General features: G+C 40.3%; 1 protein-coding gene across 1 annotated transcript in view; it reads left to right on the top strand.

Moving 5' to 3' along the window:
* The window catches only part of LOC133424004 (monocarboxylate transporter 2-like), a 57,471-nt gene extending 51,554 nt beyond the window's left edge, over positions 1-5,917 (top strand). Inside the window, 1 exon segment of the mRNA XM_061714361.1 lies at positions 3,262-5,917. Coding sequence (XP_061570345.1) covers positions 3,262-3,512 — 251 coding nt within the window. The 3' untranslated portion in view covers positions 3,513-5,917.
* The last annotated feature ends 17,114 nt before the right edge of the window (positions 5,918-23,031 follow it).

Raw genomic sequence — 23,031 nt, 5'->3', positions numbered from 1 at the left:
GCAAGATGAAGACGCATATTTTGATGTATAACACACCTGGGTGCACGTTACGGTTCGGGCCGTATTAATTCTCGAAGGAATGGCATAAATTGCGCCAAAATGACACGATTAATTCAGAATGTTTAAAATGGCCGACTTCCTGTTCGGTTTCGGCCATGGCGCCAAGAGACTTTTCTTTTAGTTGCGACATGATACAGGTGTGTACCGATTTTCGTTCATCTACGTCACACCGTATTCTGGGGCTTGAGGCGCAAAGTTTTTTCGGTCTGAACCAACCAGATGAAGGGTGGGCGCGCTTTTTGGCGTCTAGCGTCGCCACGGTAACGCTTTTGAAAGAGAAAAGTAATGCGTGGTGTCGGAGGATGGAGACGCACATTTTGATGTACAACACACTTGGGGGCACGTTATGGTTCGGGCCGTATTAACTGCCGAAGAAATGGCATAAATTGCGCCAAAGTGACACGATTAATTCAAAATGGCTGACTTCCTGTTCAGTTTCGGCCATGTCGCCAAGAGACTTTTCTTTAAGTTGTGTACTGATACAGGTGTGTAGCGATTTTCGTGCATGTACGTCAAACCGTATTGTGGGGCTTGAGCCACAAAGTTTTCCGGGGGGCGCTGTTGAGCCATTTTGCCACGCCCATTAATGTAAACCATTAAATATCAAATTTTTCGCCAGGCCTGACTTGCATGCAAAATTTGGTGACTTTTTGGCCACGTTTAGGGGGGCAAAAAGGCCGTCCTTTCGTCAGAAGAAAAAGAAAAAGAAAAAGAAAAAGAAAAAAAATTCCTACAGATACAATAGGGCCTTCGCACTGAAGGTGCTCGGGCCCTAATAATCTTCTCAAAATGCAATAACAAAATTTATTACAAAATGAGGCTTTATTACAAAATGAAATGACAAAGTTATTACATTTTGGACGTTTATTACAAAATGCACCGTTATTACAAAATGCGGCTGCTTTCACACTATAGCACTCTGAAGGTTGGGTAGGAGATGTTTGAAAAACCAGTAAGAGTCAGCGATATTTAGAAAGTCCCCTGTCTCCCCCTGCCTGAAATGAGCAGCGGCTTCAAATGCTATCAGTCCACTGAATAGGAATTTATCATGTGTAATCAGAGCCTTGAATGGTGTGAGTAGATGGGACATTGTCTACCCGGCAGATTTTTGTCATTATTCTTTGGGTTGATAATGGCTACTGCTATTGAAAACGAAACTTAGGCTCAGTAGATGTTTTATCACCATTCTACGCTCAACTACACATTCCAGACCTAACTTTAACCTAAACCCTGAACCCGAATTCTAACCGGTGACAAAACATCTACTGAGCTTAAGTTTCGTTTTCAATAGCAGTAGCTGGGAAAGCCATTATCACCCCAAAGAATAATGACAAAAATCTACCGGGTAGTAGGAATGGGCGATTTTTTACCGTTCACAATAAACCGTCAAAAAAAATCCCCACGGTAAGAATTTGTCATCTCGCAGTAAAAATGATAAATTCCCGTTGATGATGTTTTTGTGTAAAGCTGATTTATGGAAGGAAGGAAGGAAGGAAGGAAGGAAGGAAGGAAGGAAGGAAGGAAGGAAGGAAGGAAGGAAGGAAGGAAGGAAGGAAGGAAGGAAGGAAGGAAGGAAGGAAGGAAGGAAGGAAGGAAGGAAGGAAGGAAGGAAGGAAGGAAGGGAGGGAGGGAGGGAGGGAGGGAGGGAGGGAGGGAGGGAGGGAGGGAGGAAGGAAGGAAGGATATGAGCCTGAAAGAAAGAAAGAAAGAAAGAAAGAAAGAAAGAAAGAAAGAAAGAAAGAAAGAAAGAAAGAAAGAAAGAAAGAAAGAAAGAAAGAAAGAAAGAAAGAAAGAAAGAAAGAAAGAAAGAAAGAAAGAAAAATGAGCCAGAAAGAAAGAAAGAAAGAAAGAAGGATAAATTCCGGTTGATGAGTTTTTTGTGTAACAAACATTGCAGATCTAATAGATTTATATTTAAAAAGGTGGAGTTGAATTGGTATTTTTTTTATCGTTATCGGGATAAATGTCAGAAATTATCGTGATAAATTGTTTAGTCAATACCCCCCATCCCCACCGGGTAGACAGTATCCCATCTACTCACACCATTCAAGGCTCTGATTACACATGATAAATTCCTACTCAGTGGACTGATAGCATTTGAAACGCGTGGAAATGAGTTTCCTCCCCTGGGTGTTTGGACTCTGGAGAAGTTCAGTCATCCGGGGGAGACCTGGAGCAGAGTTGCTGCTCCTCTGGGTCAAGAGAAGCCAGCTGATGGGGTTTGGGTATGAGGTGAAGATGTCTCCTGGACGCTTGTCCAGCTGGTTGGAGGCCTCAAGGCAGACCCGGGACCTGCTTGAGAGGTGATGTCACTCAGCTGGCCTGGAAACCCCTCCGTACTGACTCCAGCAGAGCTGGAGGGGGACCGTGGCTGGGGAGAGGGAGGTCTGGTCTCTCTAATGAGGCTGCTGCCCCTGCGGCCTGACGTTGGGTAACTCAGTGGATGGAGAGCTCTGCTATTAGATCTGCTGAAGTCATAATTCAAAAGCTCAAAAACCAGAGTTTGACTCACAGACCAGCAGCCCTGACGTTGTTAGGATCACTTACAAAGACTGAATGGTGTTTGTTTGAGCCCTTTTCCTTACGTGAGTGAACAATCCTTTTGGTTTGACGTATGAGCACTTAGTTAAGAGATTTTTAGGCAATATAGCGAACAATCCTTCAGAGAAACATTTTCTACCCAGCCCTTTAAAGTTGACACATTGCAAGACTGTTTAGATTTAACCACTCGTTATGTTGATGTTAGTTTTCCGTTCACATTAGGTGACCGGTCACAGACACAGACAAGTTTTCTCAACAAAACACACCTGGGAAATGAGATGTGACCATTGGTTGCGTCTCATTGGGCTTTAGGGGTTTTCCCTATTTCAGGATTCCCCTCCTCATGGTAACCTCACCTGATGCCTCATCTCATCTCCTCGCCTTGAGACTATAACTTTTATTTTGTTCATTAAATATCCAGCCATTGGAAGAATCATCACTGAGCAGTCTTTGAGTTGTTCACACATAATGATCAAAGTCCGACTCCAGACCGCCTGCCAAAGCTTTTGAATGTGAATTCAGATAATTGATTTAACTTAACTGAGTTTGGGCTTGTTTTCTTACGATAATTGGCAAAATGTGGCCTCGAGACATGTAGTACCTTTTTGTCCTTCATCACAACCAAATCTGATTACTCTTGAACTTTGCTCTGTCTTTCAGGAAAACTGGTTGATGTAACAAAAAATTACAAGTACATGTATTTCTGCTGCGGAGCTATAGTGATTGTGGCCAGTATTTGGCTCTTCATCGGGAACTTCATCAACTATAGACTGCTGGACCGTGAGCGCAAGCAGGCCGAGATGTACAAACGGACTGAGACAGAAGACCCGGACAGGGTTCGGGACGAGAAGGAGGAGGAGTTGGTGGACAAGAAAAATGAAGAACCTATGCAACGGGAGACAAACATCTAACACGTTCTACTCTGCCAACGGTTTCACCTCCAACGCAACCTTGCAACACCCTACACCACGACCTAGCTGAGCTCCGAGCAGAGAGGTGTCTCCCAACGTCCAACCACAGTGTATCTGGGCTCCTCTGTACTTGCTATGAAACAACTGCCAAAGTAACAACCATTAAGTACAAAGCTGTGAGGCAAAGTATCGGTGGGAGAGCGTAAGCTGTGACCACAACTGAAACCTAACCAGTTACAGTGTGTTAGATAAGTAAAGATGTACCATAGAAAGTGGTTATATTATAAAAGAGTTTCTCAGTATCCAGTCACACTGCTAAATTAGCTGTTTCCAGGTCCAGAGGTATTTTGGACAATGACGGGACTCTTATGATTTCGCAACCCTGAACCAGTTTGGACGAGAGGTTTGTTGGTGGCGGGGTGTGGTTTCAGCTGGCTCCGTTCCCTGGATCACTGCTCCACACCTCGGCCCAAACCACGCCCCCCCCACCGCAACGGCACTTTCCATCTAGATTGTATTCACAGTACCTCGTTGTCCTTTTTTCCTTTTTCACTTTCAATTTAAAGTCAAAGAGTCTAGTTTCCTCCCTGCAGACACTTCGCCCGGTCTCCCCTGCAGCCACCTTCAGTTTCGGCTTGTTCCTGCCTTCAGTTTGTGTTCAGTAACTGGAATTCCGGCTCAGTTGGATCGAGATCAGGCCATAAACTTAGCTATTTAGGAATATCCCTTTTCTTTACTGTTCATGAGTTGCTCTCGCAGCGTGTTTACGGTCATTAATTGCACCGTGAAAACAGCTGTGAAGCAACGTTCCTGTGAGTTTCGCGGCATCTGGCTGAATGTGAACAGATGCTTTAGGCTCCCGATACCCACCAGAGTTCATCTGGCTCCTCCTGTCAGCAGCCGCATCATCATCATCAGTAAACACCAGCGGGCTACTCCATTAGCAGCCGTAGACGCCCATATCATAACACTTCCTCCACCGTGCTTGACACAAGTCTAGTTAATCTGATTCCAGATCGGGGAGGGTTTAATCTAGTTTCCCTGTTATGGGCATCCAATAAAAAACTAGTTGGGTCACTTGAATGTAGATAAGAGATAAACCTACCTTCTCCACAGTGTTTTTCACTTCTGTTGATGTTGTGAAGGAGTTATTCTTCACCAGGGAAATAATCTATACTGAGTGTCTTCTGTTATCTTCCGGACCTTTTGATGTCATTGAGCTCACCAGTGTTTGTAGATTTGGCCACAGCCCTGTGTTTTTTGCTGTTTTGGCTGTTTTATTTACCATCAGTTGTGATGGTGTATTAAAGGTAGAGTCCTAAAAACTCTGTCATCGTCCAAATGCTTCTGGACCCGGCTGCATTTGCTCAGCGGGTCTTTCTTCATGGGAGAACAGCCATAGAAGAAAAACAGTCAAATGAAGGAAAATTGCTTCTGAAATAGTGGCAGTGTTGTTCCGTCTGCTCTTTATGAGCGACTTTAAAGCCATTTTTTGTCCCTTTTCCAGAAATTTGCAGTTGTATTTGCAGTTGTATTTGCAGTTGCAGGTGGGTTTTTTTTTTTGGGAGGCGGGGGGGGATTGTTGCTGAATGTTGTATTGCCTCTTTGGGCTGGCTCCAAATGAGCATTTTGCCCATCTAAACAAGCATATTTTCACAGTTTATCTCTTTGGAGCAGGGTCTAATTCCTTTCTGTTTCCCATCAACACATATCAGTAAGTCAGTGTTTGACAAATTGTGATTTACGGGATGAAAATGAGAATCAAATGAGCAAAGTCTAGATGAAAAGATTGGGTTTGATCACAAGTGCATGGATTTTAAAAGCTGCATGTCACATGCAAATATGGGTTACACGTAGCAATGAATTGGTAGCTTTGGGTGTTTTTTTAAAAGTTTTTTTAGAGCACTAGATCCGGTTGTTATCTGGCACCACTGGATTGTGGGTTGATGTTTGAGATGGTTGACATCCTCAATTTGACCACTAGATGTCAATAATATCTACACAAGGTTCCCTTGAGGTTAAGATTTGGGGCAGACAGAAAATGTTTGTGGTAGTATTATATCAAAACTGCATACTATGCACTGTATTTATAATGAAGTATATGTGCAGTATGTACTGGTACTGGTTTGGCAGTTGTATCCAGTATTCCAAAGCTGTGGCATAGTTGACCACTTAGGTTCTGCAGTAGTGATGCATTGCATTTGGATATATATACTACATTTTGGCAGAATGAGTATGCAGTATTAATATAGTACTATAGTAATATAGTACTATAGTAATATAGTAAGGTGGGTCAGTTGCAGACTGGAAAATTCCCTAGAAGTGGCAATCCATCCATGTACTTTTCACATACTGCAGATTGTGCAATTGATCTCATACTGCATACTGTGTACTGTATACTGTATACTACACTTTGGCAGAATGAGTTTGGACTAGTAATATAGTATGCACTTTTGAAAACTTCCTATATTGCCCTTTTTGCCTCCTTTTAAAAAAATACAAGTGCGTTGTATTAGATGTGGTAAACCTTGGAAGGAGGAGTTTAAATTTCAACGTCTAGACATTTCATGTGTAAAATGGATACAAAGATACAAACATCTAATTTACTGACGAGCAATCAAGACAAAACGGCAGCTTATTATTTATGTATTTTAGACTTTAAAGTTTCGGTTCAGATTGTAACAAAGTTACGTTTTTCTGCGATCTTTCGTAAACATATTCCGCACAAGCAAGGTTATTTTTATAGACAAGGTTATTCCTTGTTTTGATGTTTTTCCGTCCTTTTTTTCCACAACAAATTTCTTTTACCTGTGTATTCCCAGTCAGAGCAACGGGGTCTCCTGGAGGGTCTTTGGATGTCACTTAGCAACAACAACCACCTCATTGTCAAAGTTGTTTCTCCAGCTAGAAGTTAGATTGATTATGCAAGCCGTGGTGATGGCTCTGTGTTGGGCCCTGTAGCACTTTAGAGGGCGACGGCCTTTGAAACACATCCTGATGTTTCTGCTCTTCCATGTTGCCGGCCAGTAACTGCACATTTATGCACAAACACGTCTAATAACTCCGTTAAAACGAGGTCAGCCATCTTCCCAGGTCCAACATCTCTGCAATCTGACATCGGACACTCCAACAAAGAAATGAGCAGGCAGCGTTCATAGCTAACTTCATAAACATCTATTTGCAATGATCAAAACTGTGTTTGCATGTGGACAATAAGTACAAATAAAAATAGCCAGGTTTGGGTGATTTCAGGACATCTGACTTATCTTTTTACTGACTAAAATATTAGCTCAGTTCACGTTAAATGACTTAAAGCACTTTAATATTGAATATTCTCGCCCTGTGTCCCACATTTTCCAAGTTTGGAAAAAAGCGCCATTGCGTTGTTCCTGCCGTGTCTTCCAGCGTGACGTGAATGTTGCGTAGACGTGTTGCCCCCATTCAAACATCACCAGCAAAATCAGACTACTTCAAATCGTACAAATAAAGGCTAGTTAAGTAAGTAGAAAGAAAGGTTTTCTGGCACTGAAGGGTGTTTTTATTGTCAGCATTGGTGTTCGTTGGTGGTTCGTTTATCCGTTAAATCCTTCACTCGCGCTTCCGTTTTGTATTCATCAGTGTGTCACATTTATTTCATGTATGTGTAACACAGGACGGTGAAGTTAAAGCAGTTCAACTTTTAGCTCGACGAATCCCCTCAGAGGAATGGAGGTTAAGCTGCTTTTTACAGTTTTCTCTTTTTTTTTTACTCTCTTAAGCTTAACTTCGTCTGCAGGTCTTGGTGGTCAGTTTCTGACTTCTCACCTATCAGGTTATTTTAATGAGCCGCTTGCATCATCTTTTAAAAGCGAGCCACATCTGAAATCTACATTAACACTGGTTAACTGCTCAGGAAACACCGTCCCGCGGTGCAGGAGCTCGGCTACTGATCTGGGGGAAGTTAGGCAGCAGCAGAGGAAACCAGGCACGAGCTACTCGTAATGAATGTAGGTGAAGCAGAAGATGCTGGTATCTTGACCCGCCGTTGCGGTTTTGTTGCTGTGTTGGTTCAGTAGAGGTTTATGGCTACGGTGGAAGACACCGTCACATTTTCAAGGATGTCTGCTCTGGCTTTACTGGGATAAAATGCTCTCAGTCCACAGATGGACATCTGATTTTTAGTTCACATATGCGTCAGGCCCGAAACCCGAGCTCGTGTTCTGCTTAGACGTACGCCGGTCATATCCAATCTATAGGAGAAAAAAGGATCGGCTCCAGCCACGATGTCCGCTAGTAAAGTACACTGCAAAAACTCAAAATCTTAACTAGAATATTTGTCTTATTTCTAGTTAAAATGTCTAATTTTTAGTCAAAAAATCTCATTACACTTAAAACAAGTCATTACCAGAAAAATAACTTGTTATTTGACAATTTTCACCTGTTTCAAGTAAATTTTCACTTGAATTACCGGTAAGTAGAAAAAAATCTGCCAATGGAACAAGATTTATCTTCTTATTACAAGCAAAAAAATCTTGTTCCACTGGCAGATTTTCTTCTACTTATTTTAATTGGAAATTTACTTGAAACAGGTGAAAATTGTCAAATAAGTTATTTTTCTGGTAATGACTTGTTTTAAGTGTAATGAGAGTTTTTGACTAAAAATTAGGCATTTTAACTAGAAATAAGACAAATATTCTTGTTGATTTTGAGTTTTTGCAGTGTACTTAGCTGATTGTAGAGACAGGACACAGCAAGAGCTCGACTAAAAGTAGGCAAATATTCCCTCAAATGAAGCTAAAACTGATATTTTAACATGAAGAAAAGTCCTTGGTGCTGCTTTACGTCAAGTTGAGGTCGTCCGTGCATAGAAGAGGCCTCACTGTGTGCTCACAATACTAAAAACCTAATTTCCTTTGTGTATTTTTAACGGTGTGAAGCTAGTAAGGGGTGTGATAGCTGCAGCTGCGCAGTCATGTCGGATCATCTACAATCGGAGGTGTTAAGCCACTGCCACAGACAACCAACCAAACAAAGCGGAGGATGTCTGATCAGAAACTCGTCGCCGTGCTGAGTTTCATCCCGCAATTATCTTCCCTGAATGTCTCACTTCCATGAACAAAGACCAGATGTGTTCACAGCTGGCCAGGCTGGTGTGTGTGTGTCGCGCCGCTCGCTTGAGTACTGTAAAGCTGCGTAGTTAAACCTGCGCAAAATTTTGATCAAGTCATAAAAAGGAAAAAAAAAGATGCTGCATCAAATATCTTGGGTTCCATTTTCTTCCGCTCGTAGACGGTACGCATCAAAGAAAAGCCGCCACACTTTTCACCCCCCCCAACGTCATAATAAAAAGTGCTGCAATTCAGTGGATTTAATTATGGTTGAATGTAATTTCCTCAGTGGGCCTTAATACGGTATTAATGACCAAAACCCATCTGCATATTAGTGGCTTTTCTTTTCCTCCAGCCCATGAGCAATATATATATCCTCTCACGTTTTGATGCAAACACACAGGGAAACATGTTTCCAGTGGCAGCCCATCCTGTCTGTGACACAATGCCTTAAATGCAATGCAGTGTTTTGGGTGCAGGGCCGTTGTACAGTTAATACTTGATAGTATTATATGAAGCTGACAAACCTTTGTGTTAAATGTGAACCACTTTTTCTTTTTTTTTTTTTGCTGTGATAAAATTTAAATTCATATGAAATCAGTGTATTGTACTCCATTTGACTCCTAACATGTCTGTATTGAAATGTTAAAGCTTTAAGTGATTGATGTCGTGTGTATACTGTACGGATCTACATTTACTCATTCACTAACCACATCCATGCCAGTATGTTAAAAAAAAAAGATGAAGAAGAATTATTTTACTACTAATTAATGAATGCTAATCAGTCTACGTGTATAGTGTGCGCTCAAATATACTGGATGGCCGTATCATAGAAATGTCTTTTTGCTGTAAAGTGTGTTCAACATTCTTTCCATTCCTTGTGTTAAGTGTGTGATTGCTTAGATTTTTCCTTAAAATCCAGCGCTAGAAGCCAACTAAAACGGCGTCGCACCTCAGAAGTTCTCGACGCCTCGTTTCCACTCGTCTCGGGTCAAACTACTGCCCCCGATGGCCAAAGCCAGGAATTACAGTTCTGTGTAGCCACATCGACCAGCTCTTAATGCCGCCCTAACGACTGCACATGCCAACATCCGCTGTTGCCATGGCAACCTATACAGCAGCGTCGGCTACACTTATGCTGCGTTCCATTTACCTCGGAAATCGGAACTCGGAACTGGGAATGCCGTCACAGCCGAGTTATCAGCGTTCCGGTTACAAAGTCGGAAAACAAGATGGCCACGTCCACGAAAGCTGTTCTAGCGCTTGCCTTGTCCGAATACAAGCAACTTCTGGACAAATATGCAGTCCCTCTGCAACTTTCAAACACGGTGGATGAAGAGGAAACAGAAAGGAGCACAGCTCTCTTCTACTTCCTGTTTACAGCCGGGGCAGCCATCTTGGAATGTTAACTCGGGGTTGGTGAAGATTATCCGACTTTCCGAGTAGGAAATCCCACTTCGAGGGGCGTTCCAGTTGAAAATTCCGACTCGGAACTCGGAAATTCCGACTTCCGAGGACAAATGGAACGCGGCATAATGCTAACAACGCTATCCGTGCTAATGCCAACATGGTCGCTGCCAGTGAAGACAAACATGTTCTCTAGTTTCCAAACTAACAGCATATACAATTTCATTACATAGTCAAACACATAAAATAATTATTTATTTTCAAATCTCGCTAGTTATTAACGTTGTACTAGCTAGCACTTGGTGCTAGTACAGCATATATATGATATCCACCGCGTGAGCTCAAATTTTTGAAAGCAAATAACAAATAACACTCATTTTCCACAGAAAAAACACCAGGAGTTTTATAGCTACGTCAAAGATTACAGAGGTTCCCATAGAAATGAATGGAGTGCAGAGAAGCAGGTGGAAACCTGTTCCCCTACCTGTTCACCACGTGAACTACTTCAAATATCCAGACTCGTCCGCTGGTTCCGCTTCCTGGAAACCAAAGTGGAGTGTAAAGGAACCAGGCTAATTCTTTGTATTGATGAGGAAATATTGAGAATGGCTGGCCAGGCTAGATGTTCCTGTAGAAACAAATACTACAAATGTAAATGTTTCAAAGCAATCGTGAACAAAACGAAAGGCCGTCTTCAGTAAATGTTTCTGCAGATCCATGAAAAGTCACGTGCGCCTGCGTAGCTGTGGCTCAGGTGTGACTCTAGGTGACCCTGATGCTGCTGACGTAGGAACCCTGACACACTGTTGAGAACAACTGCTGTGCAATTTATCGTAAAAAACAATCATAATCTTTGAAGCTTTGCCTGTCACAGCTCTTCAGACTCGGTTTTACTTGTTTCCACTTCGACATGCGGACGTGAAGGTCTGTGTTGTCGAGTCTCATCACTATCTCAGCCACTCAGGCTCCTAAAATCTGCTCAGCTCACCAGCGTTTTCACGCAGTACATGTATCAGTGTCTGCATCTTTCTTGTGACTTGAGTTGACGGGTCTTGCTGAGACCACGAGAATGTTACGCTGCTCTGACTTCATCAGCAGGAAGAGTTCGACTCTGATTCACTGTGATCGGAGAACATTCTGATTGACGATGAGGGAAACTGACTGCTGCACAATCACTTTCTACCTGACAACACTGCCCCCTGCTGGTGGAAAACCACCCACACCGGGTTATTTACCTTTTACTAATTTAAAAAACGATTTTTTTGTTTCTTTGAGTTAAGAGAATGCATGAAGATTTTTTTAAAATTTCTCTTCTGTGATGCTGACATGTTTAAAATGTTCATTTTTAAGAATGCAAACAGAAAATACTAATGAATTTTAGTAGCTTGTCTTTAGTTGTTTTCTTTTCCTTGATCTAAACTGCCGTATTAAGCTTTATTTGTTTATTCCCTGAGAAGAAATTTAATTAAGTGTATTTAATCATATTAAGATCATTCATATATAATTAAATAAAGAAGGGACGTGCACCAACAGCCTTATCAGTTAAATCACTAACCGTCTCAGTGATGACATTTCAGTTCATGTGTGTATATTTAGAAAAAAAAATAAAGATTATTTTAAAGTTTGCTTAACTCCAAATTTGGCCAAGAAAATATATTTAACTGAATATTAAATGCTATTTCCAGACATGTATTATTTTTGTAAACAGAGATAACTATTATTAAAATAAAATAGGACATGCTCGCTTTGTGAATATTTAACTTGAATAAAGATTAAATTTATTCTCATTTGTAACCGAGGTGCTTAAGGACGAGATCACGTTGCGAAGCTTCAGTTTTCAGGTTTAAACTGGGCAGCAGATTGGAGTTTCATGCAAAAAGGCAGAAATAATTAAACCACACAAGCCGGAGCCAAAGAGTCATAGGTTTCCTAGAACTGCTGTGAAAATTATCACGAACCAAATTAACCTAAATGATCTGCCCTGAGTCTAAGCTTCATGCTCTGGGCCTGAATGTGCTTCCATGAGGTGAAATGCTTGAAGAAACGTTGTGAAATAAAGTACTTTCACGTCCAAATCTCTTATTTTGAAAAACCAGATTTCAAAATAATAAATGCAAATCTCTGCCTAAATAGAGGATGGGATAATCTGTGTCCTGACTGTTTTTCACAACAAACCTCCAATCTGCAGATTGAAATCCTTCCTCGTGTGCATCAAACTTATAATTCTTCCCGTTTTTGTGGCTCAAGTTGGTGTTGACTGGAAAAAACAGACGTTTCCATCTGGAAACGGGGGGTTCGTCAAGCTGACTGTGCCTTATTGTGCTTCGCTGAGCGTCACCTGAGCATGAGCAACGGTACTTTCATTTCTGTCCTTTTATTGTGCTGTCTCTATGTTTACAAATCACTGCAGTCTGTAAATAATAAATGTTATTATGTAGCGACAGCTCAGAAATTCACATTTGAACAATCGACGTGTTACATGAGAAAGTTCAGCACTAACTTTAGTCCAGATATTTCAAACCAGGTTCATTCTGATAAAAAGGATGATGTTGTTCTGTTTCCAGGGTTTTGCACATGTGTTTTAAGATCTGTGTTTGTGGACACGCGTGAGGGCAGTTTGCACCGCTCCTGTAGATGTGAGCCGTGTGACCTCTGGTCAGGGCGGCGATGCCGCGCGGCTCTAAACCGCTCTTTCAGATCGTGTCAGTCTTTTCACTACCTCTGTAAATCACCACGTCAGATCGAGGAACCGAACCACACGGGTACAGAAACTCGCTCATGTTTTTGTAACTCCAACATGAAGAGCTCACCTATGAAACTAAATAAAGTATATCTCCAGATAAACCACAGATGTCTGCTTGTTTGCTTTTTAAATTCATTCTAATAAAACCTCCAGAACCATGATATGACAAAGGGACATTGAGAGAAAAAAAAGAAAGATAGAGGACATTATAGTGTAAAATATTTTAGAGAAGTAATATATATATATAATATAATGTAATAATTTCCTGAAAATGTAATAAAATTTGCACTTAACTCAGTCGAAAATGTAATAAAATCCAATATTGTAATAACTTCCCCAATAATGTAATAAAATATCCTGACTGATATTGTGATAAAATTTTTTACAAATAATGTAATACCTTATTACATTATTGGGAATTTATTACATTTTCAGGTGGGTCTTTTTTTTTTTTTTTCCAAAACTGATAATGTAATACTTGACAAATAATGTAATATATATGTACATTTTCAGTCCAGAGTTCTACATTTTGTGTTTTAAGTATCTAAGAATGTTTTATACGCTGGATTTGAAACACCAGAATGACTATTGGGTCAAATTACCGACTTTGGGTACCATGTAATAAATTCCCAATAATGTAATAAGGTATTACATTATTGGTAAAAATGTGCTTACAATATCCGTCAGGATATTTTATTACATTATTGGGGAAGTTATTACTGTACATTATTGGGTTTTATTACATTTTTGATTGAATTAAGTGCAGATGTTATTAAATTTTCAAGCATTATTACATTTTCAGGAAATTATTACATTATAGGGTGCTACAAGGAGGAAGATTTTTTTTTCATTATGCACTTCGAGAAAAAAGTCGAAATGTTGAGAAAAAAGTCAAAATTTCTTGAAAAAAGGCGAAATTTCGACTTTATTCACGAAATTTCGACATTCTTGAAATTGTATTTCAACATTAATCTCGACATTTCGACTTTTTTCTCGAAGTCCCTAATATTCTTCCGTAGTGGATGCTTCTCAGTTTAGTATTGAAATCCATTTTACGCAAGATGTTCAAACGAATCCGACTGTATCTGGATTTGACAGAACTGTGTACGTTAGACAAAGATCTCCTGAAACTGAAACACCCAGCTGTCAATGTCCTGGTAACGATTACTTTATTTGTTCTGGAAACGCCAGCGCCTGCAGCCCCCCCTCTATTTATGTAAAATGCTTCAGTCCCCCAGGATCAGCCATCGCCCCGGCGGTTTGTCCCAGACAGTATTCAGAGCTCAGTTCCTCCCCTACTGTACATGTCAACTGTCATGTTTGTTTTCTTTCACAAATATGGTAATGAGAGCTAAAAATACCATTAAAATGCATAATTGTATGTAAAATAGCATGAAAAAATGTGTTGTGGGCCCTGTAAACATTCTTTTCCTGGGGCCCGAAGTCCCTATTGGCACCCTTGTCCTGAGATGAACGGTTGAGATTGTTGAGGAAAAAAGAAAATGCAGAGAAAACTTGAGAGTTTGGATGCCAGGAAAGTAGATTATAAAAGATGTGGTGAAATGTTTGGTAGTCCAGTAAATAATCCAATTTGGTTTAATGTCTTCAGTCAGTTTTTGTTAGTGAAGCTGCAGCTCAGTAGTTTATGGGGCCGGACCCTCGAAAAGAGAAGTGCTGGACGTCCCGACAGTTATTCAAACATTCAACATACAAATATGTAAGGGATAATGCCCGACAAGGTGTACATTATCATAAATATATATGGACAACGCGGGGGTGTGAACAGTTTGCCTCCGCAAAGTCCATATATTTCTGATAATGTACACCTCAAAGGAAATTATCCGCTTATACCACGGTCACTTACCAAAAAACATAAATATTAAATAAGTTATTCATGCTTTAATGTGTTTTCAGTTGAAATCATTAGTTTTATAACATGTCACAGCTGAGCGGCTGAGCGGACTATTTAATCTCTCGTCTGCAGCCGTTGGAACCTGGTAAGTTACAAAGTTTTTTAACAAGCCATAACTCAGTTTCCTTGGTAACGGGAGATATTCTAGTCCGCTCAGCTCCGCTCGGCTAGTTTCATTTCTCTCCTCTTCTGCATCCCAGTCATAAAAATTGTTAAATTCACCAAATAAATGAAAAGAAATGACAAAATCACTCATGTAGCCGTCCTGCGGTAGCCGACTCTTCTTCTCTGAATCTCCGTTGCCGTGGTTACCTGACCTGGCCGTTGATCCAGCGCAATGATATTAAAGATATCACGCAATTTGACCAAACTTGTTTTCTAATTGTAGGTTATAAGTTATAACCTACACCTGCCAGCCAATCAGAATCGAGTATTCACACAGACCGTGGTATAATTAGTTTTAACGGAGACCTGTCCAGACGTTCCCTCAGCAGCAGAGAGCGTTTGCAGGAGAGTTATAATAAGGGAAAGCCGAGCCTCCATTAATATCATTTTGTAAATGTGCCTTCCAGCGTTGAGGAGGTTTATTTGCCCCAAATGAAAAAAATCATCAAATCATCAAATCCAGCTGTTTAAAATAAACTACAACAAAAAGCAGATGTAAGTTTTGGAGAAGGAAGAAGAATCAGTCAGTCATTGATAATGAGCAAACTTCATTTCCAGTAAGTTCAGCTTCTTTAAGTGGGGAGGATTTCACCTTAAGCCCACGATGGGGAATGCAGTTATCAATTAATTTATATGGAAGGTACTTTAGAAATATTGGGTTTAACTTATCCAAAACAGGCATGAATTTGCTCTTACATCAACTAATGGTACAGTATATCTTGATCAGGTCCAAGAGTTTCCTCTTGGGAGGAAATCCAAGATCGATTTTACACTCAGATTCTGACTTTGAATTAGTAGTCGGGACAAAATGAACTTGGTGTGAAACCCTCTGTCCCTTAGCGGAGCACTCACAACATCCATATAACCCAGATACATGTTAATTTTGACATATTCATTGGACCACTTAATTGTCCCGGTATGAACGTCCTCTCCTTCCAACTTCCATCCACTTCACAAAGCTCCAGCTGGAGTCAGACCGGAGGGTTTAACCGTCTCCTACCCAGAACAGAGCCTTTACGGCACCTTCTAAGTCAAGGTTTAACCACCATTGTGGTCTCTTTGGGATCAAGAGAATTTGTTCCAGGTTTTGTGCTTGTGGCAAAGTTACGAGGGTTTGGACCCACCAGTGTCGTAGTTGCAGCTACAGAGGTTTTAACGTGAGACATCACTCACTATCAGCAGCTCCCAAACATGAAGAACATGATAAACTACGACCTTTCATACGCTTTACACGTTTTCTTTCGATCCTTATGTTGAAAGATAAATATAAATGGCAAATTAAGTTTTGATTCGCACCGATTTTACCAGCACACCTTTAACTTTGTGAGCGAGAAGCTTCTAACTGCCTTCGAGATCATCAAAGAAAATGACCAATTTCTCTGTTATTAACTCATTCTATGTATATTCTCATTTTTACTTGAGAGATTAAGGCCCCGTTTACACGTAGCAAAAACGGTGGTTTTCATGCGTTTTGGCCGTTCGTTTACACAAAAACGAAGCTCAAAGTCACCAAAAACGATAATTTCTGAAAACTCCGGCCAAAGTGGAGATTTGAGAAAACTCCGTCTTCATGTTTGCTTGTAAACAGAGAGAAACAGACATTAGGCTTCAGAACGTCACATTATGAGACAGAAACGTCACCACACTGCAAAAACTTTAACAAGAATATTTACCTTATTTCTAGTTAAAATAGTTCATTTTTAGTCAAAAAAGTCTCATTACACTTAAAACAAGACTCATCACTGGAAAAAAGTGAAAATTTATTTGAAACAGGTGAAAATTGTCAAATAAGTTATTTATCTGGTGATGACTCTTGTTTTAAGTTAATGAGATTTTTTGACTAAAAATGAGACATTTTAACTAGAAATAAGACAAATATTCCTGGTAAGATTTTGAGTTTTTGCAGTGCAGCGTCATGAGTGCGACCTGTGTTTACAATTTGTTTGGCCACCGTCAATGTTTTCTTGTATTTTACCTGTTTTATATTCTAAAGTCACACTTAAAAGTAACTCCACTTCTCTGTCACTCCAAACGAAAGACTCTCGTTCATCTTGGAAGTAACTGGAAGTTACTCGTGTCATTTGTTGATGTTTTTTTCCAGGATTCTGATTGGCTAGCATGACTTTATCTTCTCGTTACACTGCCCCCTGTAGGTTTGGCTGCTCATAGCACCTTAACAGATATTTATGCGGGTTTGTGTAAATGATGGTATTTTTCAAAACGTAGAGGGGGAAATATCCGTTTTTGTAAATACCCGGCTATGTGTAAACGTGGCCTAAAATGTCCCGCCAGCGTGTAAAGCCTTGCGGTGCTCAGGTCTACAAAAGGCTGCGATTAGGTGTTTCAGCTCCTCTTTACGTAACAGGAGTTAAAGAGCATATTGCAGGTTGGAGACCCCTGTGAATCAATGTGTAGGAAAATAATGTAGGAACTGAATTTTCATTGAAATACGCATAAATATATACTACAGTGACCTCCGGAGTTGTTTTTGTGAGAGTATTTTACTTCCGCATCTGAAAAAGCTGAACCGGAAGTGACGTGGCACCAGGGAGTGCGGTGAATTTCAACAATAGGAAAAATAATGGATCTTAATGTTAGTTGTGACACTGAAGAGGTTGTGAATGTGTATTCACACCAATATGACTAAGAACCCGTTAGGCCCCCCACGTTCTTTTGATTGACAGCTGAAACTCGCTTTTTAAAAGGCTGATTTATGGGTCCGCCTTACACCAACGCAGACCCTACGGCGTAGGTTACGCAGCGACGCACAGAACGCTGCGTGCGCCGCGTACCCTACACCGTAGGCTACGCCGTCGATTTTACGCGGAACCATAAATCCGCCTTTATTCACTGCAGCACCCGCCCGTGAGCTCCTGAAAGAAACTCAGAAACTCCTTAAAAATGGGTGAGTACTTGTAATCTGTCTACGTTTGTACTTTCTAAACAGAAAACAGGCTTATTATCTTCTCTTTTTTTTTAAAAAGCATCCGAAATAGCCGGGTATTTTTAAAACCGAATACTTCCCCCCCTTCGTTTATCCACATTACATCGTTGTTAAAAAAAAAAAAACCTTCCACACAGAACCGAAGATCTGCGTTTTCGACCACTTTCATAAGCACAGACCTGTAGATCATCTGGTCTTCCGGACTCCGGGCCGCCTCCGCGGCGCAGTTACCCCGGGATCTGCGCCTCCTCCTCGGGCAACGAGCTGGAGTTTCCCCGTGTCCGCCGCGGAGCTGCCGCGTTAATCGACGCAGCCCTGCTGCAGCCCAGCTGCAGCCCAGCTGCAGCCCAGCTGCGCGTCGCCGCGTACCCTACGGCGTAGGCTCCGCGTCGGTGTAACGGTGTCAAGAGCAGAGACCATTTATTTAATAAATAGCTTGGAGGACAGATGGTGGATCATCTGCAGTTCTGGATCGCACGTTAGACGTCAGACTCAGAGCAGATTTGTTGTTGTTTTGGAGCATAATGTGACGTTCGAAAACGCAAAACTCCGGTTGTCTCTGTTTACACCAGGTCTACACGCATCTACATAAACGGAGTTTTCAAAAATCTTCCCTTTGCCCGGAGTTTTTTTAAACATTCGTTTATTTGTGTTTTCATGTGGATGACAGGTCCAAACGTAGGAAAATATCTTGGGTCTACAGATACCCGGCTACGTGTGTACGGGGTCTGGGCATACAGATGGGGCAGAGCTGTGGAGACTCTCCCTGGTGTGACGTCATATGACGCTGTGTTAAAAAAAAAAAAGCGTTTGTACGAGCTTGGCTAAAATCAGCCACTTTTTCCTCTGAATAAGTGCCCTTATGTCTTGTAAAACATATTAAATCCTACATTAACTTCTCACATAGTCATTTTCACATAAGGTCAGGTATCATTTTTGAAAAAATTCTAACCTGCAATATGCTCTTTAAACACAAACGTCGAGTGAATGAGACTCAATCAGACAGAAAGGTGCAGATATGGTACATCCAGTAATCGAGTTGTAATAAAAAATCAGGGGGGATGGTGGATTTTATCATATGGGGACAGATAATTTGTGCTGATTACAAATAATATAATATATTACAAATAATAGCAGTGACCAAAACACCTGCAGAAATACTCCAGGAATGACATAGCAGCAGTTAAATGCAGCCTTCTGTAAGCTTTAAATATCCACTGGGCTTACATCAAATACATCAAAACACAACAATAAAAAACACTTTTCTGAACTTATCAATATGACTCTGTCCTTCACAGGATAAGTAAAATGGATCACTGCAAAAACTCACAATCTTAACAAGAATATTTGTCTTATTTCTAGTTAAAATGTCTCATTTTAGTAAAAAAATCTCATTACACTTAAAACAAGACTCATTACTGGAAAAAACAACAATTTTCACCTGTTTCAAGTAGATTTTCACTTGAAATAAGTAGAAAAATCTGCCAGTGGAACAAGATTTTTTTGCTTGTAATGAGAAGATAAATCTTGTCCCACTGGCAGATTTTTCTACTTATTTCAAGTGAAAATTTACTTGAAACAGGTGAAAATTGTCAAATAAGTTATTTTTCTGGTGTTATTTTTCTGGTGTTGACTCTAAATGTTGAAATAGCAGTAAAACCACATTCATTGATGAAATGACATAAGGGATGGAAAGGGGGGATGGCAGTTTTACAGGGGGATGATTTGGACCGTTTTTATTTCAGGGGGGGATGCCATCCCCCCTCATCCCCCCTCAACTCCAGTACTGGTTACATCTGATGGATACGTGATAATCCACAGCTTTTCCCTTGTCTGGTGGGTTCACCCATGCTTCGACTGATTCAGCTTCAACTTTTTAGAAGTGAACAAGAAGTTCCAGCAATCCTTCAACCCTAGTTTGATTTGCAATAAACTTAGGGATGAGCTTTCCCCCATTACTCTCCTCAGTGAGCGGTCTGTACAAATCTTCCCATGGTGATGAAATTGTCACATGAAGTAATGATTTACGATGGTCAGGTGGGTTATTTATCACCTCATAAAAAGTATCCTTCCAGCAGAAAAGAAGTGGGTTTTTTTCTGACACATACTCCCGTATATTTGTTGTAGCGCGCTCTGTCTTCATTACTAGAATTGTTCACCAACTCGCAAAGGAGTTAGCGTAGGTTGATATAAATGTACAGAAATGTTGCCACAGGCAATATATTTTTGAATTTCTTATTGTTTCCAGCACCTATACACTGCATAAACTCAAAATCTTACCAGGAATATTTGTCTTATTAGGGCCCGAGCACTGAAGGTGCGAGGACCCTATTGTATTTTCTGGTTAAAATGTCTAATTTTTAGTCAAAAAATCTCATTACACTTAAAACAAGAGTCATTACCAGAAAAATAATCACTTGAAATAAGTAGAAACATCTGCCAGTGGGACAAGATTTATTTTCTCATTACAAGCAAAAAAATCTTGTTCCACTGGCAGATTTTTCTACTTATTTTAAAGCGACACTACGTAACTTTTCCACCTTAATATAATATTTCCAGAGTCATTGTGATGGTACATCAACTTCCAACAGGTTTAATGACACCTCTGTCATGGTCTGAGGGGTCTGTATCGCCTTCACTGGCACTATGTAACTTTGAGGAGCATGGTAGGAACCCTGCCACACTACTGGTAAAGCACTACCGCTTTTGTCCAAAGGAGACGCCAAACTCAACAAAAGCTAAAAGTTACGTTGTGCTGCTTTAAGTGAAAATCTACTTGAAACAGGTGAAAATTGTTGTTTTTTCCAGTGATGAGTCTTGTTTTAAGTGTAATGAGATTTCTTTGACTAAAAATGAGACATTTTAACTAGAAATAAGACAAATATTCTTGTTAAGATTTTATTTTGAGTTTTTGCAGTGTAGAAAAGTCACAAAAAGCAACTCCGGAATGAGTTAAAGATCTTTCGTCGTCAGCTAAATGAACCACCTGCTTTCACGTTGAGCATTACGGCAAAAGAAACTATTAAAGAAGTCAGAGCCTCGGTGATGGCTGCAAAAACCCTTTTAAAAATCCGTAAGATAAATGCACATTTTAACCAACAAATTTCCATGACTTTTCCATGACTTGGCAGCAAGTTTCCATGACTATACATGACCATCTAAAACATCAATGTATGAATGAAATATAGGAATACAACTATGTAAAAAGTCACTACAGTGAAGATCTAATGACAATTATGGTTTTATGCAAAATAAACATTTGTTTAAACTAACACTGATATACCAGCACTATGTTGTAGTATATGTTGTATAGTAATCTAATCTAACTGTAATAACTGTAATAATAACCGATCTGCATGATGCACAAGATGCTAGGCACGTCCCGCGTGAGAAAGCACGAGACTTTTCTGTACGAAATATTTATTGATGAATTTTAAATCTACCTTATAGGCTGTTATTACATGGAACAAACTTCAAAAGGATCTAAAAATAACAGAACTTATTCCACTGAGTGATTTTAAGTCAAGAATGAGTACTTGAGACAGCATCTCTGATTTGTAACTGTTTTAAATGATTTTCATTTTTTTTTTGTTTTATTTCCATTTTTTGTTTCATTTGATTTTATTTCATTTTAATATTTCACATCACACCTTTGTACATTTTAATATCTGAAATCTTGTGCTGCCTCTCGGCCAGGACACCCTTGCAAAAGAGATTTTTAATCTCAATGGGTCTCTTTTCCTGGTTAAATAAAGGTTAAATAAAAAATAAATAAATTACTAAATGTTATCATTAAGTGAGAAAAATAAATTCCATGACTTTTCCAAAACGTTTGGGGTGAACTTATGTTTCCAAAACTTTTCCAGGCCTTGAAAATGACATTTTCAAATTCCATGACTTTTCCACCCTGTAAACCCTGTAAATGGGGGAACAACTTGAAAGAGACCAGTGATACTCATTGTGTTCAAAGCATCCACCAATTAACCGGCCAATAATCAAAAATCATTAATTCTTCCCAGCCTATAATTCAAAGATGGGATGGAGACCATTCAGGCCCCTCCACCCCCCACTGTCTCATCAGTATGCGACTCTTTTGGCACGGCCGTGTGTTGCAGTGATGGCTGCAGACCCTCAGGCGGAGTTTCAGGCTAGATTTTAATGGGGCGGTGAGGGTCACCAGGCAAAGAGAATACAATACGCCCCTCTGCTGATTCCTGTGATCGGTGAGGGAGAGGGGGCCAGTTGGGGCTCGAATCTGAGAAGAATCTGACCTTCAAAACATTGTCAAACAATACTCCCTGTGAAGCTGCACACTTTCAGGCTGCCTCACTTTGAGCTTTGGTGGTTGGCAATTAATGAACACATTCGTGCCAAACACACTTTACAAAGAAAATTAGGTTAAATACTGAGGGGACACAGGTGACCCTGCAGAGATGTTACACATCGTTTGATGTTGCATTGAGCCAGTGATTGAATTATATCCACCTGCTTGCAAAGGGCTTTGTTACTTTTATTTTCTTTGCTATATCTCTGTTAATATGCTACAAAGCTGCATGAATATCGACTCACTTCTGTTTAATACTCAAAGGTGGTAACTGTTGGTTTAAATTAAACATTCAATTTACATGTCTAATAATGTTTTAGATGTTTTATTTGAGTATGTCTTTGAAGAACTGTTTCAAGCATGTCCATCATTTTGGGATTAAATGTTTTACTACTTAAGAATAAAAAACAAAATAAATTAAAGCTGCAAGCAGCGATGAACGGGCCCTCGCACCCTTGTGCACGTTCAGGCTGCAGTGGAAGCTTGTATGACTTGATGTAGATTCTTCAGGCCTGGACATTTAGCGGATGACACCACCCACGACTCTCTATATCAAACCATTCAAAAGTTATGGCAGAAAGTAGGAACTATCAGATATCGACCAATCAGAAGAAGGGGCGGGGCTAATTCAGGCCAATGAAGGTCAAGTACTCAATACCGAGTCAGATGACACCACCCACATGTCTTTATGTCAAACCATTCAAAAGTAGGAACTATAAATTATGGACCAATCAGATGAAGGGGGGCGCGTTTTTTGGTGTCTAGCGTTGCCACAGTAACACTTTTGAAAGAGAAAAGTAATGCGCGCTGTCGCAGGATGGAGACGAACATTTTGATGTATAACACACCTGAATGCACGTTACGGTTCGGGCCGTATTAACTGCCGAAGCAATGGCATAAATTGCGCCAAAATTACACGATTGATTCAAAATGGCCG

Source organism: Cololabis saira, chromosome 23 (genome assembly GCF_033807715.1).
Source record: "Cololabis saira isolate AMF1-May2022 chromosome 23, fColSai1.1, whole genome shotgun sequence".
In the NCBI taxonomy this organism is placed as follows: domain Eukaryota; kingdom Metazoa; phylum Chordata; class Actinopteri; order Beloniformes; family Belonidae; genus Cololabis; species Cololabis saira.
This window is presented reverse-complemented; position numbering and strand designations above follow the sequence as displayed.